Raw genomic sequence first — 21,275 nt, forward strand, 5'->3', positions numbered from 1 at the left:
TATGTCCTGGTTATTATGAAAATCAACGTGGAAAATATTTAGTACTAAAAAAACAATATGTGAACTTTCTAAGAACCAGGGGCCAGCTCCTTAACTTGTATAAATTGTCATAGTGTCATCACCTTTGAAATCAATGGCACTATAACAAATTATGCCAGCTGAAGATCTGCCCCTAGATTTGGTGATTAGGCATTGAAATATGCTAGGGGATGAAATCCTGACTGCCATTCTCTTGCAAATAGTCCCATTTACTTCAGTGAGACTACTTGTGTGAGTAAAATGAACAGAATATTGTTAAGAATATTTTTTAAACTATCTAATGTTCATTATATAAATAATGACATTTTACTATTGTATTATATGTAGGAAATATATATTATTCCCAGTACCATCTTTTAACCGTTTAGAATAATACAGAATCAATTACAGCATTCATGATGTAAGAACTGCCATACTCAGCCAGGCCAATGGTCCATCTAGTGGTCAATAAGGGTATGTCTACACTACGGGATTATTCCAATTTTACAGAAATCGATTTTTGGAAACAGATTGTATAAAGTCGAGTGCACGCGGCCACACTAAGCACATTAATTCGGCAGTGTACGTCCATGTACTGAGGCTAGCATTGACTTCCAGAGCGTTGCACTGTGGGTAGCTATCCCATAGCTATCCCATCATTCCCGCAGTTTCCCCCGCCCATTGGAATTCTGGGTTGAGATCCCAATGCCTGATGGGGCCAAAAATTTGTTGCGGGTGGTTTTGGGTAAATGTCATCAGTCAATCCTCCCTCCGTGAAAGCAACAGCAGACAATCATTTCGCACCTTTTCCCTGGATTGCCCAGCAGACGCCATAGCACAGCAACCATGGAGCCTGTTCAGTCTTTTTCCATTGTCACCATATGTCTACTGGATGCTGCTGACAGACGTGGTACTGCAGTGCTACACAGCAGCATCCCCTTGCCTTTGCAAGTTAGCAAAGACGTTTACCAGCTATACTGTACCGTCTGCTGCTTTGCAAGTTGACAAAGATGGTTAGCAGTCATACTGTACCATCTGCTGCTGTCATGGGTGCTCCTGGTCGGCCTCGATGAGGTCGGTCAGGGGCGCCTGGACAAAAATGGGAATGACTCCCCAGGTCATTTTCTTCTTTATGTTTTGTCTAAAGGTAGAGTCAGTCCTGCCTAGAATATCAGGCAAGCCTACTAAAGAACCAGAGAGGCAAACGGCCGCTCCAGGTCGGAGCCCCGACTTCCCGCAGACATGATGAGCTGCATGCCATTCTAGGGGGTGCCCCTGCAACTACCCCACCTGTTGCTTCCCTCCTCCCCCACCCCTCCTGGGCTACTGTGGCAGTTATCCCCCCATTTGTGTGATGAAGTAATAAATAATGCATGAATTTGAAACAACACTGACTTTATTGCCTCTGCAAGCAGAGATCAAAGGGTGGAGGGGAGGGCGGTTGGCTTACAGCGAAGTAGAGTGAACCACCATTCTGCACTTGCTCAACCTATAGCTGAAAATGGGAATCTGTGATAAGCACTAGGATAGAAGCACAGGCAGGACTGAATCTCCATTTGTGTGGGGGCCTTTGGTTGACACTGGTAAAATACAAAATGTCCCAGGATATGTATGTTGGGGGACAGTTCTAAACGGCAGCTTAATTTTTTTATTTGCAGCAAAATGTAGAGGTCTAAGTATCTGATTGTGAGCCCTGGTAGCAAGGAGTTGGCTGGGGTAGGCGCGACTGCGCGGTGCTGCTGACTGGGAGAGCAGCCTGAGGCAGAAGCCTCCAGCTGCTATGATATTCCAGGCAGGCCTGAATCTCCATTAGACAAAACTTAAAGAAGAGAAAGACCTGGAGTCGTTCCCATTTTTGCCCAGGCACTCCTGACCGACCGACCAGCCAGGAGCACCCACGGGATGACGATGACAGATACCAGTCATAGTGTACCATCTGCCGTCCACAAGGCAAGGGGATGCTGCTATGTAGCGCTGCAGCACCACGTCTGCCAGCAGCATACAGTAGACATATGGTGACATTGAAAAAAGGCACAAAACTATTTTTTTTCCCCTTTGCTTTCACGGAGGAGTGACGACATATGCCCTGAACCACCCGCGACAATGTTTTTGACCCTTCAGGCTTTGGGAGCTCAGCCCAGAATTCAAATGGTTTTCGGAGAGTGCGGGAACTGTGGGATAGCTACAGTCGTCAGTCACGCCTCCCTCCGTGAGTGTCCATTTCCTTCTTTGGCTTTCTGGTACGCTTGTCTCAGCTCCTTAAATTTCACGCAGCACTGTTTTGAGTCCCTGTTGTGGCCTCAGTCCATCATGGCCTTGGAGATTTTTTCAAATGTTTTGGCATTTTGTCTTTTGGAACAGAGTTCTGATAGAACAGATTCATCTCCCCATACAGAGATCAGCTTCAGTATCTCCCGTATGGTCCATGCTGGAGCTCTTTTTTGATTCTGGGACTGCATGGTCACCTGTGCTGGTGAGCTCTCCACGCTGGGCAAACAGGAAATAAAATTCAAAAGTTCGCGAGGTTTTTCCTGTCTACATGGCCAGTGCATCTGAGTTCAGATTGCTGTCCAGAGCAGTCACAATGGTGCATTGTGGGATAGCTCCTGGAGGCCAGTACCGTCGAATTGCGGCCACACTAACTCTAATTTGAAACGATAATGTCGATTTCAGCGCTACTCCCCTCGTCGGGGAGGAGTACAGAAATTGATTTTAAGGACCCTTTATATCGAAGTAAAGGGCTTTGTTGTGTGGACAGGTGCAGGGTTAAGTCGATTTAATGCTGCTAAATTCGACATAAACTCGTAGTGTAGACCAGGCCTAAGAGATACACCAGAGGAAGTTGCAAGGAAATCCCGTATTTGACAATTATATGATTCCAGATGATTCATGTGTTTAATAGGTTCTTCTCCAGTCACTTGCAAGTTAGGTAGCTCATAAAACAAATTCATTTTTTCCCTCGAATAGCACATATATGATTCTCTGTTTCTACCCAGTACAGCATCTGTATTAACCACTGAGCATATGTAGGGTATGGAGATTTCCCTGCTCGTATTATAATGTATTTTATTGCAAAAAGTAGACTGTGCACCAATAGTTTCTCTTCATTCTCTTTCCACAAATCATAGTTTAAATTTAAGGTGTTCATTTCTGTATGGATTGGATTACTTGGGCCTCAATTATGCAATCAGATGAACCATAACACTTGTATGGAGCCCCACCAACTTCAGTGCGGCTCAGCATAGCTATCTGTGACAGATCCAGTCACAAGAGAAGATCTTTAACAGCAGTGTGTAGTGATAGGAGACTGCCAGAGTTAATCATCAGATCTGTCTCCCCACATCCCCACACACCTTTTTCTGGCTCCTCTATTCCTACTCCCAGTTTCCTTGCCCAGCTGGTCACAGTGTCCCCTGCTAGCTCTTTGTCCAATTTCAGTGTCATCATCCCTCAACTCTCCAACGAACAATTTCTTCAATTCACTCCAACTCCAAGTACCAGTTTCAGCATGGAAAGTTTCAGCCCAAATGACTTACTTGGCAACCTTAATAACAATCTCCCCAAAAAACAGAACAAAACTATATAACTATATATAACTATTTTTACTATATATAACTCCCTTTTATTTATTCTCTCATATTATAAACTGAGGGATAAAGATTTGACGTGCACAGCAACTATCTGCCTTTCTAGAAAGCAGCAAATAGTTTTTTCTTCCTCCCTTTTACTTATTCTGTCATATATATAAATAATATGACAGAATAAGTAAAAGGGAGGAAGAAAAAACTATTTGCTGCTTTCTAGAAAGGCAGATATAAATAATATGACAGAATAAGTAAAAGGGAGGAAGAAAAAACTATTTGCTGTGCATTTAAAATCTATCTCTCAGTTTATTTACACTAGCAAAACAATAATTATTTCAATTTAATATCTGTGAATGGAGATAAATAATTTTTGTAACTATTACAATAAAAGCACTGTCTTAAATGTATGTAGCAGCATTCTGTAAGGCACTTGCACCAGATTTTAAACATAAAATTTAAAAACCAAACCAAAATGGGTCCAGGATTCTAAACAGTGTGTACAATATTTTAAAACACGATTTTTTACTGGTTATAGTATAAAATGAAGTCTGACCCATAATTCTAAATTTAAGCTTGCATATACTGGTAGCACAGGCAAACTCCTAAATTAAAGTAACATTTAACTAAACAGTTTCCAGACTCCTGAAAGTGGCCTGTTGAGAAACTGTGTTTTGGGTTCCATGATTAATTTCCTGTCTTTTCACTTTCTCTTTGCATTACTGTTCCCTTGAGTTCTTGGCTGAGTGCACTGTAGCCTTCTATCTGAAGCCATTAAAACCTAGGTGATATCCATTTCAGTTTTGTCTAGTAGAACTGGCCCTTGTGGGATAAGCTTAAAAATAAACAACTCTTGATTATTTTAACAAAGTGATCTTGGCAAAGGGATAATGATGTTATAATACAGATAAAATCCCAGCATTTGTTGCTTATAAGGTGTTTGTGTATGCAGTAATGAACAGCTACAGCAGTGCTTTTTATCCAAGAAAATTAATGGGATGATGAAAATGGCTCTACAAATCTTAAGAAGTAGAGCAATTTTGAACAGATGGGTCCCAAAGAGATTCTTCCCTTTGCTGTGCCATGCGGCAAAGCACAGTACAGTAACTATGTAGAAAGTAGAAAGTGACAACAGTAATCGTTATAGCAGTTTGCTGGTATGAGTCATTTCAGTTTGTTACAAAATTAAATATGGACCAACAAGTATAAATATTGAGCTGATCCTCAGCTGGAGTAAATCAATTTAGCTCCATTAAAGGCATTAGAGCAGTGCACATTTATATCAGCTGAAAATAAGGTCCAATAGTTATTATATTTTCTTATTTAAGAACTGTTACTTTTAACTCTTAGAAGTTTGATACATTCCAGACTCCCAGCCAAATAAATGTTAAAGAGGATATATCTATGTCAGTGCATACACTCATTTTGGTATATGTGGACCTGATTCTCCTCTGATATCACTAATTTTACACTATTGTAACTTCATTGACTTCACAGGATATTCCAAATGACTGTTTAGAAGATCTCAGTCCCACAGTTTAAACTTTCCCTGTTCAAAGTTCAGCAGCCTAGAGATGAAGGGATCAGGCCAGAGGTTTCACTTTTATACCTGAAACCGGCTGTTAAATGTTTTGAGCACAGCATGTGACTGAGGATTCTTCTTTGTTGAGTACACACTGTCCCATCACTCTGAAGTTAACATTCTATTTACTATGCATACACAGGTAATCCAGTTACACTGATTAACATAAGGCAATTAGCTGGTCCTATAATAGAGATAGTTAAGCTGAAGACAATGTCAATAATATTAATTTCCTGTGGTATCTCACATCTTTGATCTTAAAGTTAACTGAACACAAATGCATACATAATATAAGACAATTAAGACATGAAAGGGAATTAGCATCTACAAGCTAATTTGGTTATATTGTTAAACTTCTAACAGGATATAGGTAAACACAGACAAATACACTTAGCATCTACCCTTGATTCCTATTACTACAAATGAATGGGTTAATGATTGCTGATCTAGTACATCTCTTTGAAATTCACATACAAGTGAATTGTCAGGGTACAATTGTAATGCCTTGTATTAAGTTGTTATGGGTCATACACAGTTGTTATGGGTCTGCCAGTGTCACCGCCTCCTATTCTGGTCTAAATGTCACAATTTGACTCTTAGGGTACGTCTATACTACCCGCCGGATCGGAATCGATCTGTCGGGGATCGATTATTGCGTCTTATCTGGACGCGATAAATCGATCCGCGAATTGACACCCGTACTCCACCTCGGCAGGAAGAGTAAGCAGCGTCGATGGGGGAGCTGCGGCAGTCGACTCGCCGCTGTGAGGACGGCCAGGTTCGTTGAACCAAGATACTTCAAATTCAGCTACGCTATTCGCGTATCTTAGATCAATCCCCCCGCCCCCCCCCCCAGTGTAGACCAGCCCATAGATTGAAAGCTCTTTGCTGAAAGGAATCCAGGATTCATGTAGGCCAGAAAGATTGGGGAGAGAGAGAGGAGCCTGACTCCTTTTTATTCCCCCTGCTCAGCTGAATAAAATGAGGACTCAGATTAGGAAAGCATCACCTGTATCATTCCTTTCTGTACTCTGGGTATAGGGGGAGTGGTGGATATTATGTAACCAAAGATGTGGATGTCTGTTTTAGATTCAGTTTATTACAACAGGCAGTGTTATAAACTCACTCATCACAGAACAAAATTTGTGGGAAGTTTCCTAAGAGTTACTTTTGAAATTAATTTTCTTCATACATAAATAATTGGAAAGGTTTACCCTCAGCATATGTAATAATCTCCTTTCATGGGTCACAAGAAACAGAGAGCAGCTGCATTCTTTTACTCAGCGCTGTCTGACGGAGAGTACTTCTACAGCCACCCAAGACAACTGTCTGCTCTAGCTCAGTTGTTCTGCTTTACACTTCATTTGTGAATCAGTGTGTGTTTAGGATAGGCAGGGGCAAGAGAGGAGTGCACGTAGTCTCCTCCTTTGCATACCTTGTGTAACACCCTGTCACAGAAATAGTTCCTGCACTCAGGGAACACAGAGACTGCTCCCTTGGAGGGCCCTGGGAGTCACATCACCCCAAAAGGGGCTGGTGGGTGGTATGGCCATGACAGATTCACATCTGCACACCAGTCTACAAACTGAGATGGCTACAATGTGTAGGAGTTGGAAAAGGCTGTAGCATGCTCAAGGATTGCACAATTCCCTGCATGCTGAGCTGTTTTCAGGCACGATCTCTCAAGGGAGCCAGAAGGCACAGTCTGTCCATGTGTTCCCCATGGGCCCATACAATGCCACACTGTCCCTTACTCAGGTTGGCAGCTAAATGACACTATTCTGTCCTATTCTTTACAGGCATTGCTACAGCACTCATCACTGTTGTACCTGGTACGTGTTATGAGAAATAGAATTTTGTACCTGGACCTTTATGGTATTTCAGACTATCATAGTTTCTTTTTGGTAGTTCTGAGGTGTGAGAGAGGCTCACTAAATTTCTTGCTTCACTGTGTCCAAGCGCTATAGGCAGAGGGAGATGAGTATTGCTGAAAATGAGAGGACTGGGCTTGATGGTGAAGGGAATGGCATGAGCAGAGCTTCCACACTGAGTGGAAAGGGACAATAAATCAGGAAGAGGAAGGAGGTGGAAGGCCAGTGGTTGCACAGAGGTCTGCATTTTAGGGGAACTCTCTCACGCCCGGACTATATGCTGACTCATAGTTCCCCTCAATACTGGAGCACAGGGAAATGGTTGGCTAGAACAAAAAGACCCTGTATAAGATAAAAATCCATCACTGAGCACAAGTGAGAAGCCCCATGTTTAGGATTCTGGGAGAAGGAGAAAGCCCATACAGTATTTGGGACCCATACCAGGCATGTCTCTTTTGAAAAAGTGTCAAGCTGTCTGAAGTGGCTCACGAACATGAGTGTCAACCTCAGGGCAGGAAGAAGAAGCAGGGCACAAACCCCAAATTGGTTTTGAGTTCTGTACTTAGATTTCACTAACCAAGTAACAAACACTACAGCAGCCTAACCGTGAAGTCACAGACAGTCTCCCTGGGTACCCCAGTCTATCTTGCCACCCAGGCAAACTTGCCTTAGTGATAGATGGTGCCTTACACCAAAAATCACAAGAATATGTAGGTTACTCCCATTCCCATTCCCAATCCCAAAGGATGAGTCATTTACCCAGGTCAGTTGTACCTTAGATCCTAGCCAATCCTGTCGTAACCTGACTACAGAATTATTAACTAGGAAAAAGAAATGAGAGTTATTTACGAGGTTAAAGCTGGTAAACATACACACACAAATTATTTAGTCTTAGGTTTTAAAAAGTAATAGAAGCTGCTGTGATGTGCTTTTTGCTATTTGCCCTTTGAGGCTAACCCAAGCTAAGCAGCTTGGGGATCCCTTGCTTATGCTTAACAATATTGCCCTCTTCAAGTTCCAAGCAACCTAGTGATACAGACCCCCTGGTCAGGGATTTTTGTTCCCTTCCCCCCAGAGTTCAGACTGTGATGGGATGAGGGTCTGTGCACATCCCCTCTTCATGGGTGTAGGGGGAGCAGTCAACAGAGTCTTTTGTCCACTAGAGGAGAGAGGGTGCAGGGGCAGCCAGAATTTAGATCAGGGGTCTCAAACACGCGGCCCATGGGGCTATTTCCTGCGGCCCGCCAAGCGGCCCGCACCCACCCCCCAGGCCTACCTCTAGGCCAGGGGTGGGCAAACTACAGCCGCAGGATTGCCCCCTCGAGCCCTGTGCTGCTCCCTGAAACAGCTGGCATCACGTCCCAGAAGCCCAGGGAGCCAGCGGGGAGAAGCAGAGGGCTCCATCCATGTGTTGCTCTGGCTTCCATTGGCTGGGAATGGGGAACCGCGGTCAATGAGAGCTTTGGGGGAGGTACCTGGAGGCGCAGCAAGCAGCGTGCGGAACCCTGCGTCCCCCTCCCCCAGGGGCCGCAGGGACATGGTTCCAGCTACTTCCTGGAGCGGGGCTGGGTCGGGGTCCGGCAGCCTACACTGGCCCCGGTGTGTGCCGCTGCCACCCCGGAGCCCGAAGCTCTCCTGCACCCTGCCCTGAGCCCCCTGCCTGCACCTCAACCCCCAGCTGCACTCCACACCCCAACGCCGTGCCCTGAGCCCTCTGCTGCATCCCACACTCCTTCTGCACCCCAATCCCCTGCCTTGAGCCCCCTGCTGCACCCCAACCCCCTGCCCTGAGCCCCCTGCCACATCCCACACACCTCCTGCACCCCAACTCCCTGCCCTGAGCCCCTTGCTGCACCCCACAACCCCACCCCCTGCCCTGAGCCCCCTGCTGCATCCCACACCCCTTCTGCACCCTGAACCCTCTGCCTGCACCCCAACCTCCTGCTGCACCTCAACTCCCTGCCCTGAGCCCCTGCCACACCCCTCATGCACCCTCTGGGGGCAGGGTGGGGGTGGAGTTGAGGTGGGCGCTTCAGGGAAGGGGTTGGAATGGGGGCTGGGAAGGGTTGGGAAGAGGCGGGGCCTCATGGAAGGGGTGGAGTGGGGGCAGGGCCGGGGGTAGCGAGGAGCGGGTGTCAGTGATGCGGCCCTCGGGCCAATGAACTAGCCCTCATGTGGCCCTCGTGGTCATTTGAGTTTGATACCTCTGATTTAGATTCTCACACTGCCTGACCCCTAGGCACAGGAGAGGCATAGTCAGCTGTGAAGCAAGACATCCCAAAAGCTAGTCTGGGGGTGGGGGGGCATTGCCATGTTCTCATCTGTTTTCTGCACTGACTGTCTGTCCAAGGTCAATGGAGGAGGGATTCTATGTTGCATTATTTTGGGGTCTGATTTTGCACGCACTGAAGGCAGTAGTACAACTTGCACTGATATTAATGGGTGCAAGACCATGGCTTTAAGTGCTGTAGTAATCACCGTTTCTGAATGTTCTCCTAAAGCCCTCCTGGAGGCTTGCTGTCTGTCTTTGTCCCCTGTAAGCAGAATGACTCCAGGAACCGCTGCTCAGAGTATCCCCCCCCCCACTTAGCTCTGTCTTTGAACGCCACAGTCTAGCCCAACATTTGCAGTATGTCTTACAGCGATCTTGAGTTGAAAATAACTGTAGTCAAACTTTATAAAGTTTCCCATGATGAAAAGCTGACCGAGATATTATATCTCATGCAAAGCCTTGTCTCTTGTGATTTATGTATTTCTTCGTCACTTGTGAAAAATCCACCCTAATAAAACAGTACTATATAATTTGTATTTCTTTTCCAACTATAAATTTCTGTCTGGCTTTTTGTAAATCTTTTTTTTTTCTGAACTGGCATCAGAACATATTGTCTGAATGCAGAAAACATTCCTTCTCAGGGAAACCCGAAGAAAAGAAAGAACCCAATGAAGAGCCCAGGAGTGTTTTCTTCTAGTTACAGTCCATTAATGTACTTTTAATTCATTTTGAACGCAGCATTCCCCTGGGACCCATATATCTCTCTGTATTAGGAAGCTTATCTGTTCCTGAACTCTCCAACTCAAATAAATGTGGTTGCTTTAAGACTCAGTAAGGGGTAAAGAAAACAACATTGTTAAACATGGAAATCAGCAACCATTACCGAGTTGCTGGCTCAGACGATAGGCTTAAGGCATCCTTAGAATATCCGTGCTAGATTTAGGAGCATTTAGGCAGCTGAAACTATATGAAAGCATATTAGCAAATAACCCTTAATTTTCAGGAGTACATAGCATTTGGCCATATTTGTCCCATTGGATGAGTAAAACCCATGTATCGCTTTGAAAAATTGGGAAGTTACGGGTTTACTTTCCTCTGAAATATGGAATAGCATAACACATAGATATGATTGTCCTGCTCTCCCTTGCTTAAGCAAAAACTTCCCCTTAGACTTCAGAGCTGCTGTGTGTGTGGCCCCACTACTGGGGTAATATCGATGACAGGTACATCCAAGTTCCATGGGCAGAGCAAAACAGTATCCCTCGCTCATGTTTTATAGCATGTATGTCATGTATAAATATGCAAGGACTGATTGTGTCTTTAAGACACAGCTCTGGGATGGACATGATGCAGAGTCTGACCAACCCAGTGGAGTTCCAGGCAAGCAAAGTGCCCAGGCACAGTGGCCCTCCGAGTGCAGGGAGAGAATGGCTGCTAAGCCAATGTTCTTCAGCATGTGCTATGCACCCTCCCACACCCTCCAATGTTGTTGATGCAAAGGGGGCAGCATGGCAATGGCTCATCCCTTCCTGAGCCCACTTTGAAGAGGCCAGTGCAGTAGCTACCCTCCCTCAACACAAGGATTGCATTGTGCTTGGCCTTGGACCAGAACAGAAGTGGAGATGTGCCTGTTTTCTATGTTTGTACTCTGGTGAGGTGATTTTCAGATTATAAAAAGTTTGTTTATCTGAATCAAATAGAAATGCATGGGAAACAAGCAGGGGAGGGGTTTGGGGGGGAGGGGGAAGGCTTTGATTTGTTGTAGCGGGCCCTCTGTTTCTCTTTGGGGCGGGAGGGGTTAGGTTGGATCAGGGCTGCATTTAGTCTTAATCCTTCAGTGATGGAGTTGTAGTTCCAGAGTGATAATGACCGGAGATGTTCTGCAGAATGTTTATGGGAGCACTCTCAGAAGTGGCACGTACTCTGCCTTGAAAAAAACATTGCCCAGACCCCCTCCAGACAGCTCACCTGATCATGTTACTCTTGGAGTGCACAGAGCTGCTGTCAACAGTAGTCTCCCACTCAGGAGCACATACTTTAGCATTCCGGCTGCCTTCTGCTTGGAGGCGGAGGGGAAACAACTCCCTGTGTTCTCTGCCCCCACTAATGCACCCAAAGGGGACAGCCACAATTTGGCTCTTTAATAAAAGCTCTTTGAGGCAAGGAGCATGTCTTTCTCTGTGTTTGTAAGATGCAGGGTACATTTATGGTGCTATATTAAAAATATATTTGTACATTTATTAGTTAAAATATAATATACCTACATTTTCTACAGTCTTGTGGCTAGAGAGGAATCCACCGTCTCCCCTTGGTGCACGGCCATTACCCTCACTTATACTCCTCCACATAACTGGAAAGTGATTGAATGCACCAGGGTGCATGAAGCCTAGGGTTTGCAGAAATCGCATCTACAGCAATGTGGTGACAAATCAGAGGCTGGTTTAGTTTCTCCATTTAAAATCCAGGAAGTATTTAAAAATAAAGAGGGGGCAACAGAGAGAAAGGGACAGTTTTGTATGTAAATGGGGATTCTGGTCCAAGCGGGTAACTTGGAAAACTACAGACGCTGTTGCTCTGCAGGGACAGTGATCACTATTAAAAGGTCAGCATTTACCATCCGTTACTACAGTGAATTATCTAGATACAACAACTGGAACCTGAACCAAAGCTCACTGAAGTCAATAGGATTCCTTTTTTCCTCAGACTGTGAAGGAGGGATAAGTACAGTGCCTCAGATATTGTGGCATGGTAACGTGTTCATAAATAGTAGCCACTGTTTGTAGCTCTAAATGAGAAGTGATGGTTGAAAATCCAAACATTTCTAGCGGCTGATATCACCCCATTTTTATTTAATTTCATGTCATTTAGCTACAGCTTTTTACCTACAGGATTTTTCCTAGTAAAAGTACTAAAAAATGAAGTTATAATAGGTAAAATTCCCTTGCTAAAAAAACATTGAAAACTTTTAAAAAGCAGGAATGCACAATATTAAAATAATGTTTAAAGGTGTTATCAGTGCTTAATTACATTTCATAATTTTGTTCTCTATTGTTTGCAATATTTTCTCAGATGCTAGAAAATAACCATCCTTTTTAGGCAACAGTATTTTATTTTTATATATATATATTTTATTTTATTTTATTATTTTATTATAGGCCCAATGTGAACTAACATCTTTTAGAAATCATTTTTGATGACAGTGGCCAGAATGTAAATTCTTTTTCTTTACTGAATCATTGCTAAGTATTGGGTGTTCTCCATATTCTAATTATGTTAAGGTTATTTCTTAGGCCTAAATTATCAAAATAACATCTGTGTGAAATAGTGTTAAATGTATTTGGGCATAGCCTTGGGAAAAGGCTAATGTAGTGCCCATCTTTAAAAAAGGGAAGAAGGAAGATCCAGGGAACTACAGGCCAGTCAGTCTCACCTCAGTCCCTGGAAAAATCATGGAACAGGTCCTCAAGGAATCAATTTTGAACCAATTAAAGGAGGGGAAAGTGATCAGGAACAGTCAGCATGGATTCACCAAGGGCAAGTCATGCCTGACTAACCTAATTGCCTTCTATGATGAGATAACCGGCTCTGTGGATGAGGGGAAAGCAGTGGATGTGCTATTTCTGGACTTTAGCAAAGCTTTTGATACAGTCTCCCACAGTATTCTTGCCAGCAAGTTAAAGAAGTATGGGCTAGATGAATGGACAGTAAGGTGAATAGAAAACTGGCTAGATGGTCGGGCTCAACGGGTAGTGATCAATGGTTCCATGTCTAGTTGGCAGCCGGTATCAAGTGGAGTGCCCTAAGGGTCGGTGCTGGGGTCGGTTTTATTCAATATCTTCATTAACGATCTGGAGGATGGTGTGGACTGCACCCTTAGCAAGTTTGCAGATGACATTAAACTGGGAGGAGTGGTTGATACGCTGGAGGGTAGGGATAGGATACAGAGGGACCTAGACAAATTAGAGGATTGGGCCAAAAGAAATCTGATGAGGTTCAACAAGGACAAGTGCAGAGTCCTGCACTTAGGACGGAAGAATCCCATGCACTGCTACAGACTAGGGACCGAATGGCTGGGCAGCAGTTCTGCAGAAAAGGACCTAGGGGTTACGGTGGATGTAAAGCTGAATATGAGTCAACAGTGTGCCCTTGTTGCCAAGAAGGCTAATGGCACTTTGGGTTGTATAAGTAGGGGCATTTCCAGCAGATCGAGGTATGTGATCATTCCCCTCTACTCAGCACTGGTGAGGCCTCATTTGGAGTACTGTGTCCAGTTTTGGGCCCCACACTACAAGAAGGATGTGGATAAATTGGAGAGAGTCCAGCGGAGGACAACAAAAATGATTAGGGGGCTGGAGCACATGACTTATGAGGAGAGGCCGAGGGAACTGGGATTGTTTAGTCTGCAGAAGAGAAGAATGAGGGGGGATTTGATAGCTGCTTTCAACTACCTGAAAGGGGGTTCCAAAGAGGATGGATCTAGACTGTTCTCAGTGGTAGAAGATGACAGAACAAGGAGTAATGGTCTCAAGTTGCAGAGCGGGAGGTTTAGGTTGGATATTAGGAAAAACTTTTTCACTAGTAGGGTGGTGAAGAACTGGAATGGGTTACCTAGGGAGGTGGTGGAATCTCCTTCCTTAGAGGTTTTTAAGGTCAGGCTTGACAAAGCCCTGGCTGAGATGATTTAGTTGGGTTTGGTCCTGCTTTGAGCTGGGGGTTGGACTAGATGACCTCCTGAGGTCCCTTCCAACCCTGAGATTCTATGATTCTATGATAAGCTTTTGTGGGCTAAAACCCACTTCATCAGATGCATGGAGTGGAAAATACAATAGGAAGCTGTCTGTAAGCGAGGACTGGCCTGTCTCCCAAGGTCTGTGAGTGTGAGGGATCATCCTTCAGGATAGGTTGTAGATCCTTGACGATGCCCTGGAGAGATTTTAGTTGGGGGCTGAAGGTGACGGCTAGTGGCGTTCTGTTATTTTCTTTGTTGGGCCTATCCTATAGTAGGTGACTTCTGGGTACCCTTCTGACTCTGTCAATCTGTTTATTCATTCAGCAGGTGGGTATTGTAGTTTTAACAACGCTTGATAGAGATCCTGTAGGTGTCTGAGGGATTGGAGCAAATGCAGTTGTATCTTAGAGCTTGACTGGTTGATGGCGGGATGGAAATTGTTGAAATCCTGGTGGAATTCCTCAAGGGCTTCTTTCCCTTGGGTCCAGATGATGAAGATGTCATCAGTGTAGCGCAAGTAGAGTAGGGGCATTAAGGGACGAGAGCTGAGGAAGTGTTTTTCTAAGTCAGCCATAAAAATGTTGGCATACTATAGCTCCATATGGGTACCCATAGCAGTGCCGCTGACTTGAAGGTATACATTGTCCCCAAATGTAAAATAGTTTTGGGTGAGGATAAATTCATTAGAACTGGTAAGGCAACCCCATCTTTTCATGTACTATGTATATATATCTTGTATTTTCCATTCCATGCATCTGATGAAGTGTGTTTTAGCCCACGAAAGCTTATGCCCAAATAAATTTGTTAATCTCTAAGGTGCCACAAGTACTGCTCATTGTTTTTATTACAGAAACTGAATATTGATAGTTTTCACTCTTCTAGTCCATATATTCAGAGAGAGAGAGGCACTTCTACTTTATGTTTTGCACTACAATATTCCTTTCAGATTATACATGGTTTAAAATGTCATTTGTTTGATGTATTTTACTTCTAGAAAACTGTTTATTTGTGATCTGTACATACCAAAGGCTCCACGTGGTCCTGTCATGCAAATCTAATTGCAGGACTGGGACCATATTCAGAAACACACAAAATCAAAGCATTACATTAAAATAGTTTAATATTGTGAATATGTCCTAACCTTGAACATGGAAATAACTACAGTGATACAAATAAGAAATAATAAAGATAATAACTAAAAGTTTGCTTCAATATTTTTTGTCTTACAGAATGTAAATATTGGGGCTCAGATCTGCAGCTCCCAAATATGTCTTTTGAAGAAGTCTTGCACAGTGATGAAAGTGCGTACAAGTGGCTTTCCACCCTTAAAAAAGTAGGAATTGTGCTGTTAACAGGAGCTGCCACTAGACAGGGGGAGTTGGTTAAACTTGGCAAACGGATTGGTTTCCTGCGTCTCACATTTTATGGGTGAGCTAGTTTTTCAAATGTCCTAGTTCTGCCAGCAATGTAATCACCTTTGATATGTTATACTTCAAGATGTAGGACTCTTCGTGGGGATTAATTTATTGTAGCTGGATCAGAATTATTCTTGGCTTCACATTAGAAAATGTAATCACCCATAACACTCTGTGTATGTGGATTGCTTTGCCATGCCAGACAGGATATATGACAAATACCATGGTACCCAGGAGCAAACTATGATGACAACGGTGATTGTAATAAAAAAAGAAAAGAGAATTACAGAATTGAAAACAAATCAATCAACAAGATAGTGAGCCATGGATAGAGATGTGCCTGATCAAATACCCTGGATCCAAACACCTTAACTTTGGATCAGCATTTGCATTCAAACTTTGTGTGTCAAACCCGTTTCTAGTCATGGAAACAGAGGAGGTTGAAATGAGATGATTGTCTTTCATATCGGTTTTATGTACCCACTTCACCACCTTTAAATGAAAGCTCTGCTCAGAAGAGTCCATCAGCTCAGAATGTGCTGAAATGAGGGTTACACTGTAGATATTTAAAATACATTTTTCAAAGCTGACTAGGCCACAGTGGTTCTAAACGCTTTCCATACCAGCATACACACCAGTTCTCCCCTCCCATCTAGCCAGGATCTCCCTCCCATTTAGCAATAGAGGAAGAGTAGCGTGACACCTGTTTGCAACCACACAATTGAGAACTCATGTAGTAGACTCTAGAGGATATAGATGTCAGATAGACACCTCTCCTCACATCCCTGGTCTGTCCCCAACCACTTTTCCACAGTGGGCCATGCAGGACCAGTGCAGAGCCCAATTCCACCATGCACATCGGGTGCAGATCACCTTGTATGCCCATTTCAGGGCCGCCCTTTCTCAACAAAGCAGAAGCCCTGCGCTGATGGCTTTCCACGGCTTTTTCCAAGTGTTTCACTTGCAGACTTTCTTCTTCTAAAGGTTAGGGTTCATTTCAAAGTGTCACAAACGGTAAGACACATAAGTATGTGCCGACCTTTAAGAAGTCCCATTGACTTCATGAATTAGGACCCTAAATCTCCAACTCCCTAATTATCTGCTAGAAGGGTGAACAATCATAGAATCGTAGGACTGGAGGGAGCCTTGAGAGGTCTTCTAGTGCAGTCCCCTGCTTTCAAGGCTCAACTAAGTATTATCTAGACCATCCCTGACAGGTGTTTGTCTAACCTGTTCTTTAAAATCTCTGCAACCTCCTTAGGCAATTTATTTCAGTGCTTAACCACTCTGACAGGAAGTTTTTCCTAATGTCCAACCTAAACTGCCCTTGTTGCTATTTAAGCCCATTGCTTCTGGTCCTAGCCTCAGAAGTTAAAGAGAACATTTTTTCTCTGTCTTTCTTGTAACAATCTTCACAGGGGAGGGCTAGCTCAGTGGTTTGAGCATTGGCCTGCTAAACCCAGGGTTGTGAGTTCAATCCTTGAGGGGGCCCTTTAGAGATCTGGGGCAAAAATATGTCTGGGGATTGGTCCTGCTTTAAGCAGGGGGTTGGACTAGATGACCTCCTGAGGTCCTTTACAACCCTGATAGTCTATGAAGATACTGAACAGACCCAGAAGTGATCCCTGCTAGACTCTACTTGAATGCTATTAGCTAATGTCTTGCTGAGCTCAACATTCTTGCTCTGTCACCCATCCATCTTGGAGAATAATTTTCAGAATTCTGATTTGCACATATTCTTCAATGACTTATGAAAAAAATCACAAACCCATAGCATTTAAATGTTACCATCTGTATTTCTGTCCTGTTTTGCCAATTGTATCTTATACATTGGGGTCTGCATAGCCATTAAAACCAGGACATCCAGGGGCTCCTAGCCAGGCTTTTTTCCCTGATTCAGATGATACAAATTCCAGCTAAACATGTATTTTTATTTTAAGCACCTCGGTTCAAAAGTTAACAATATGGGTGCAACAGTGAACGTCGTCTTCTTTGTCTGAAAAGATTTAAAATAAATAGAAGACAAAATCCAAACCTTGGCTGGAAAGCCCACATTCCTTCCACATTAGAACAGAGAAGCAAAGATTTACTTCCCTCCTATAACGTTTTTGTATGAGGCCACATTCAAGTCATGTTGGCATATGCAGGGCTGGCAAGATTGATAGGCACAGCGCAGGGATAATGGGGAAAATATGTTTATCTGAAATGTTAATTTGGGAGGGAGGGAAGAGAAGAGAAGATCCTTTTTTTCTCATTATTTTGCTTATTGTTAATGAAGAGATGCAATGAAAGTCTCAGCCAAGTAAAGAAATGCTTAAATAAGGCCAATGAGTCTTCATTTTATTAGGCTAAAATAGCTCAATCATTGACTGTCATAGAAAAATAAATTATTTGGGATGCTACCATCATTCAACTTTACTGAAAAAGTTCTGAAAGCCAGAAAAATAGCCTTCATGATCCTGTAGCTTATTTCTGGCACTGGACAAGTTCCTTCTGATTTAATTTCCATTCTGTCATTTTTTTATGTCCACTCAGCTACTGAGCTCCATTTCTGGGGCAAGTTCTGCTTTCAGCCACATGGATGCAACAGCTTTGAAATCAGCAGGGTGCATGAATGCAACAGAAAAGAATTTGACTCCCTATATAAAGCTCCAGTAACTGGGATAAATATACTAAATGTATTGTATTTGCCTTTTTAAAATTTTAAACCAACCTAAAGTGATTAACATTGCAGTCTTTCTGAAGCAGGAACTAGATTTAAAATATATGGCCCATCCAAATTTCACTGTATTTCAAAAAGATGCCTGTGAGCCAAACAAGGCATCATTCTATTATGGATAGTCTGGCTGAGAAAACACTCTTATTACTTGGCCTTTGGCCCAATAAGAGCATATGAATTACTCCAGCCATCAGCACTTACTGGTGGTCAACCAGAAAAGAGTATTTTCTCGGAAACAGCTACTGGTCTCCTCTTATTGGATTTGCCAAAGGAAAATATGTTAACAGGGATAAAACGGGAGCAAAATATCCAGATCTATATACTTACCTAAGGTTTTTATCCAATATGTTGGTCTCCTTCAAAAACTTGCCAATTTCCTTAGATAACTAAATAATGTGACTACAGTAGGCAACCACTGTAGACATGTAAAAAGATGTTATTTCCTCTATCAAATATAATATTTACAGTGGCCAAACTTAAAAAGTTTCTTTTATTTTGAAAGATTCCACCAGTTTAAGAGAGGTTCCTTGCACTTAAAATGGGGAATACTGCTGGAACAAGAAATCTCTGTCAAGCCAACAGAAACTTCTTAAGTGAACTGGCTGTGTGTGGAATGCTGAACATCGGTCTAGCTGAAAGTCAGACATAACATCTTTTTAAAGTGTTTTACCTATTGTTTCAATTTTTAAAAAAAGAATATTTTTAGTATCCAGTAATAGGATAGTAGCTACATTGAAGTTTTTTAAAAAAACCTTTACTGGGTGATTTTTGGATTTAAGGTAATGTGTTTTCAGCAGGAATTGTTTTTCTTTTTGCTCACCAGCCCAGTAGGAACAGTGGTTGAGATTTTCAAAGCTGACTAGGAGAGTGAACCTTTAATTATTTAATGGGAGTTGTGTAGCTGAATCCTCTGCTCAGCTTTGAAAACCTCACTCAGTGCTTCTAAATATTTTCTGCCCTTAAAAGCTTTTGTACTGGCAAATGTTTCTATTCTTGGCCATTCACAAGATATCAGACTTTAAAACAGGGGTTGGCAAACTACGGCACCAGCCATTTTAATCCAGCCCTCGAGCTCCCCCTGGGGAGTGGGGGCTGGGGCTTGCCCCGCTCTGGCGCTCCAGCCGGGGAGCAGGGTTGGGGGTCACTCCACATGGCTCCTGGAATCAGTGGCATGCCCCTCCCCCCGGCTCCTACGCAGCCAGGGGGCTCTGCTCTGCACGCTGCCCCTGCTCCAAGCGCCACCCCCGCATATCCCATTGACCAGAACCAATGGGAGCTGCAGGAGCGGTGCCTGTGGACAGGGCAGCCTCCATGTAGGAGCCAGAGAAGGGACATGCCGCTGGTTCTGGGAGCCATTTGAGGTAAGCGATGCCCAGAACCTGCACCCCATCAACCCCCCCCACCCCAAACCCTGAAGCCCTGATCTCCCTCCCGCTCTCTGAACCCCTCAATCCCAGCCTGGAGCACCCCCCTGCACCCCAAACCCCTCATCCCCAGCCCCACACCAGAACCCACACCCCCAGCCGGAGTCTGCACCCCTTCCTGCACCCCACCCCAGCCCTGATCCCCCTCCCACCCTCCAAACCCCTCAGGCCTAGCCCGGAGCACCCTCCTACACCTCAAACTTTTCATCCCCAGAGCCCGCATCCCAAACCGGAGTCCTCATCCCCCCACCTTCAGTCCGGAGCCCCCTCCCGCATCCTGAACTCCTCATTTCTGGCCCCACCCTGAATCCCTCACCCCCTCCCACGCCCCAACCCCAATTTTGTGAGTATTCAAGGCCCGTCATACAATTTCTATTCCCAGATGTGGCCCTTGGGCCAAAAAGTTTGCCCACCCCTGCTTTAAAATCACATCATTCCGATTACTGTATTGCTTTCCATTCCATTTCAGTTCTGACATGATTTTAGCAGCAGATACTTTAGGAACTACAAGAGTTAGAGATTTAGGGATAAATTGTATTATTAAGCCATAGCCCTACTTTAGAGTCAGAGTGGAGCTGCTGCCCTCCCAACAGGATGCTTTAAAAAGGGCGACAGACATACTCTGCTCCATATCCAGACAGCTCTACCAGAGCTTTCTTGGCACTTAGCAATGAATAAAGCAAGCCCCAGATGTTGGCTCAAAAGCATACTTACTGTATTAATACTCAAGGAAAAATTGTCTAAGTCTATTATGGATTTTCAGGTCAGCTTCAGTAAAGTAACAGGTTAGTGCTTTCAGGAGCTAATCTTATCAACTATACTGGGCTAAGAACTAGATTTGGAAACAGTTAATGGATTCATAGATTTTTAAGGCCAGAAGGGACAATTGGGTATTTTTGTGTAACGTCCTGTATATCATACCAGTTCCCCCTGCATTGAGCTGACTAAATCATACCTTCCAGAAAGGCATCCATTCTTGAGGCTGGTCTACATTGGGAGCTTATATCACAATAGATACGTTGCTCAAGAGTGTGAAAAATCCACATCCCTAAGCAACGTAGTTATGCTGATCTAACCCCCAGTGTGTAGACAGCAGTTGGTCAACAGAAAAATTCTTCCATTAATCTAGTTAACGCTTCTCAGGGAAGTGGATTGCCTACGCCAATGGGAGAACGCCTCCCATTAGCATAGGTAGTGTTTACACTGAAGCACTGCAGTTGCAGCAGTGCAGCTCTATCACTGTAATGTTTTCAAGTGTAGACAAGCTCTTGATCTGAAGACAAGAGATGGAAAATCCACTTCTTTCCTTAGTGGTTTGTTCCAATGGTTAATCATCTTTACTGTTCAAAACTTGTGCCTTGTTTTTAATTTGAATTTGTCTGGCTTCAGTTTCCTGCCATTGCTTCATATTATACATTTTTCTGCTAGATTAAAGAGCCTTTTAATCTTGGTATTTTCTCCCTGTGAAGGTACTTGTAGAATGTAATCAAGTCACCTCTCAATCTTCTTTTTGACAAAATAAACAGATTAACGTCTTGAAGTTCAGAACATAAGAACGGCCATACTGCATGAGTGGTCGGTGCCAGATGCTTCACAGGGAGGGAACAGAACAGGGCCATTTATCGAGTGATCCATTCCCTACCATCCAGTCCCAGCTTCTAGCA

At 43.7% G+C, this 21,275-nt stretch overlaps 1 protein-coding gene across 4 annotated transcripts in view; it reads left to right on the top strand.

Moving 5' to 3' along the window:
* The window catches only part of BBOX1 (gamma-butyrobetaine hydroxylase 1), an 81,876-nt gene that overhangs the window by 33,776 nt on the left and 26,825 nt on the right, over positions 1-21,275 (top strand). For all 4 annotated transcript variants that reach the window (XM_039533202.1, XM_039533203.1, XM_039533201.1 and 1 more), the window contains one exon: positions 15,283-15,481. In XM_039533202.1, coding sequence (XP_039389136.1) covers positions 15,283-15,481 — 199 coding nt within the window. The remainder of the gene's footprint in view (positions 1-15,282; positions 15,482-21,275) is intronic.

The sequence above is a fragment of the Mauremys reevesii genome, linkage group 4 (genome assembly GCF_016161935.1).
Source record: "Mauremys reevesii isolate NIE-2019 linkage group 4, ASM1616193v1, whole genome shotgun sequence".
In the NCBI taxonomy this organism is placed as follows: Eukaryota; Metazoa; Chordata; order Testudines; family Geoemydidae; genus Mauremys; species Mauremys reevesii.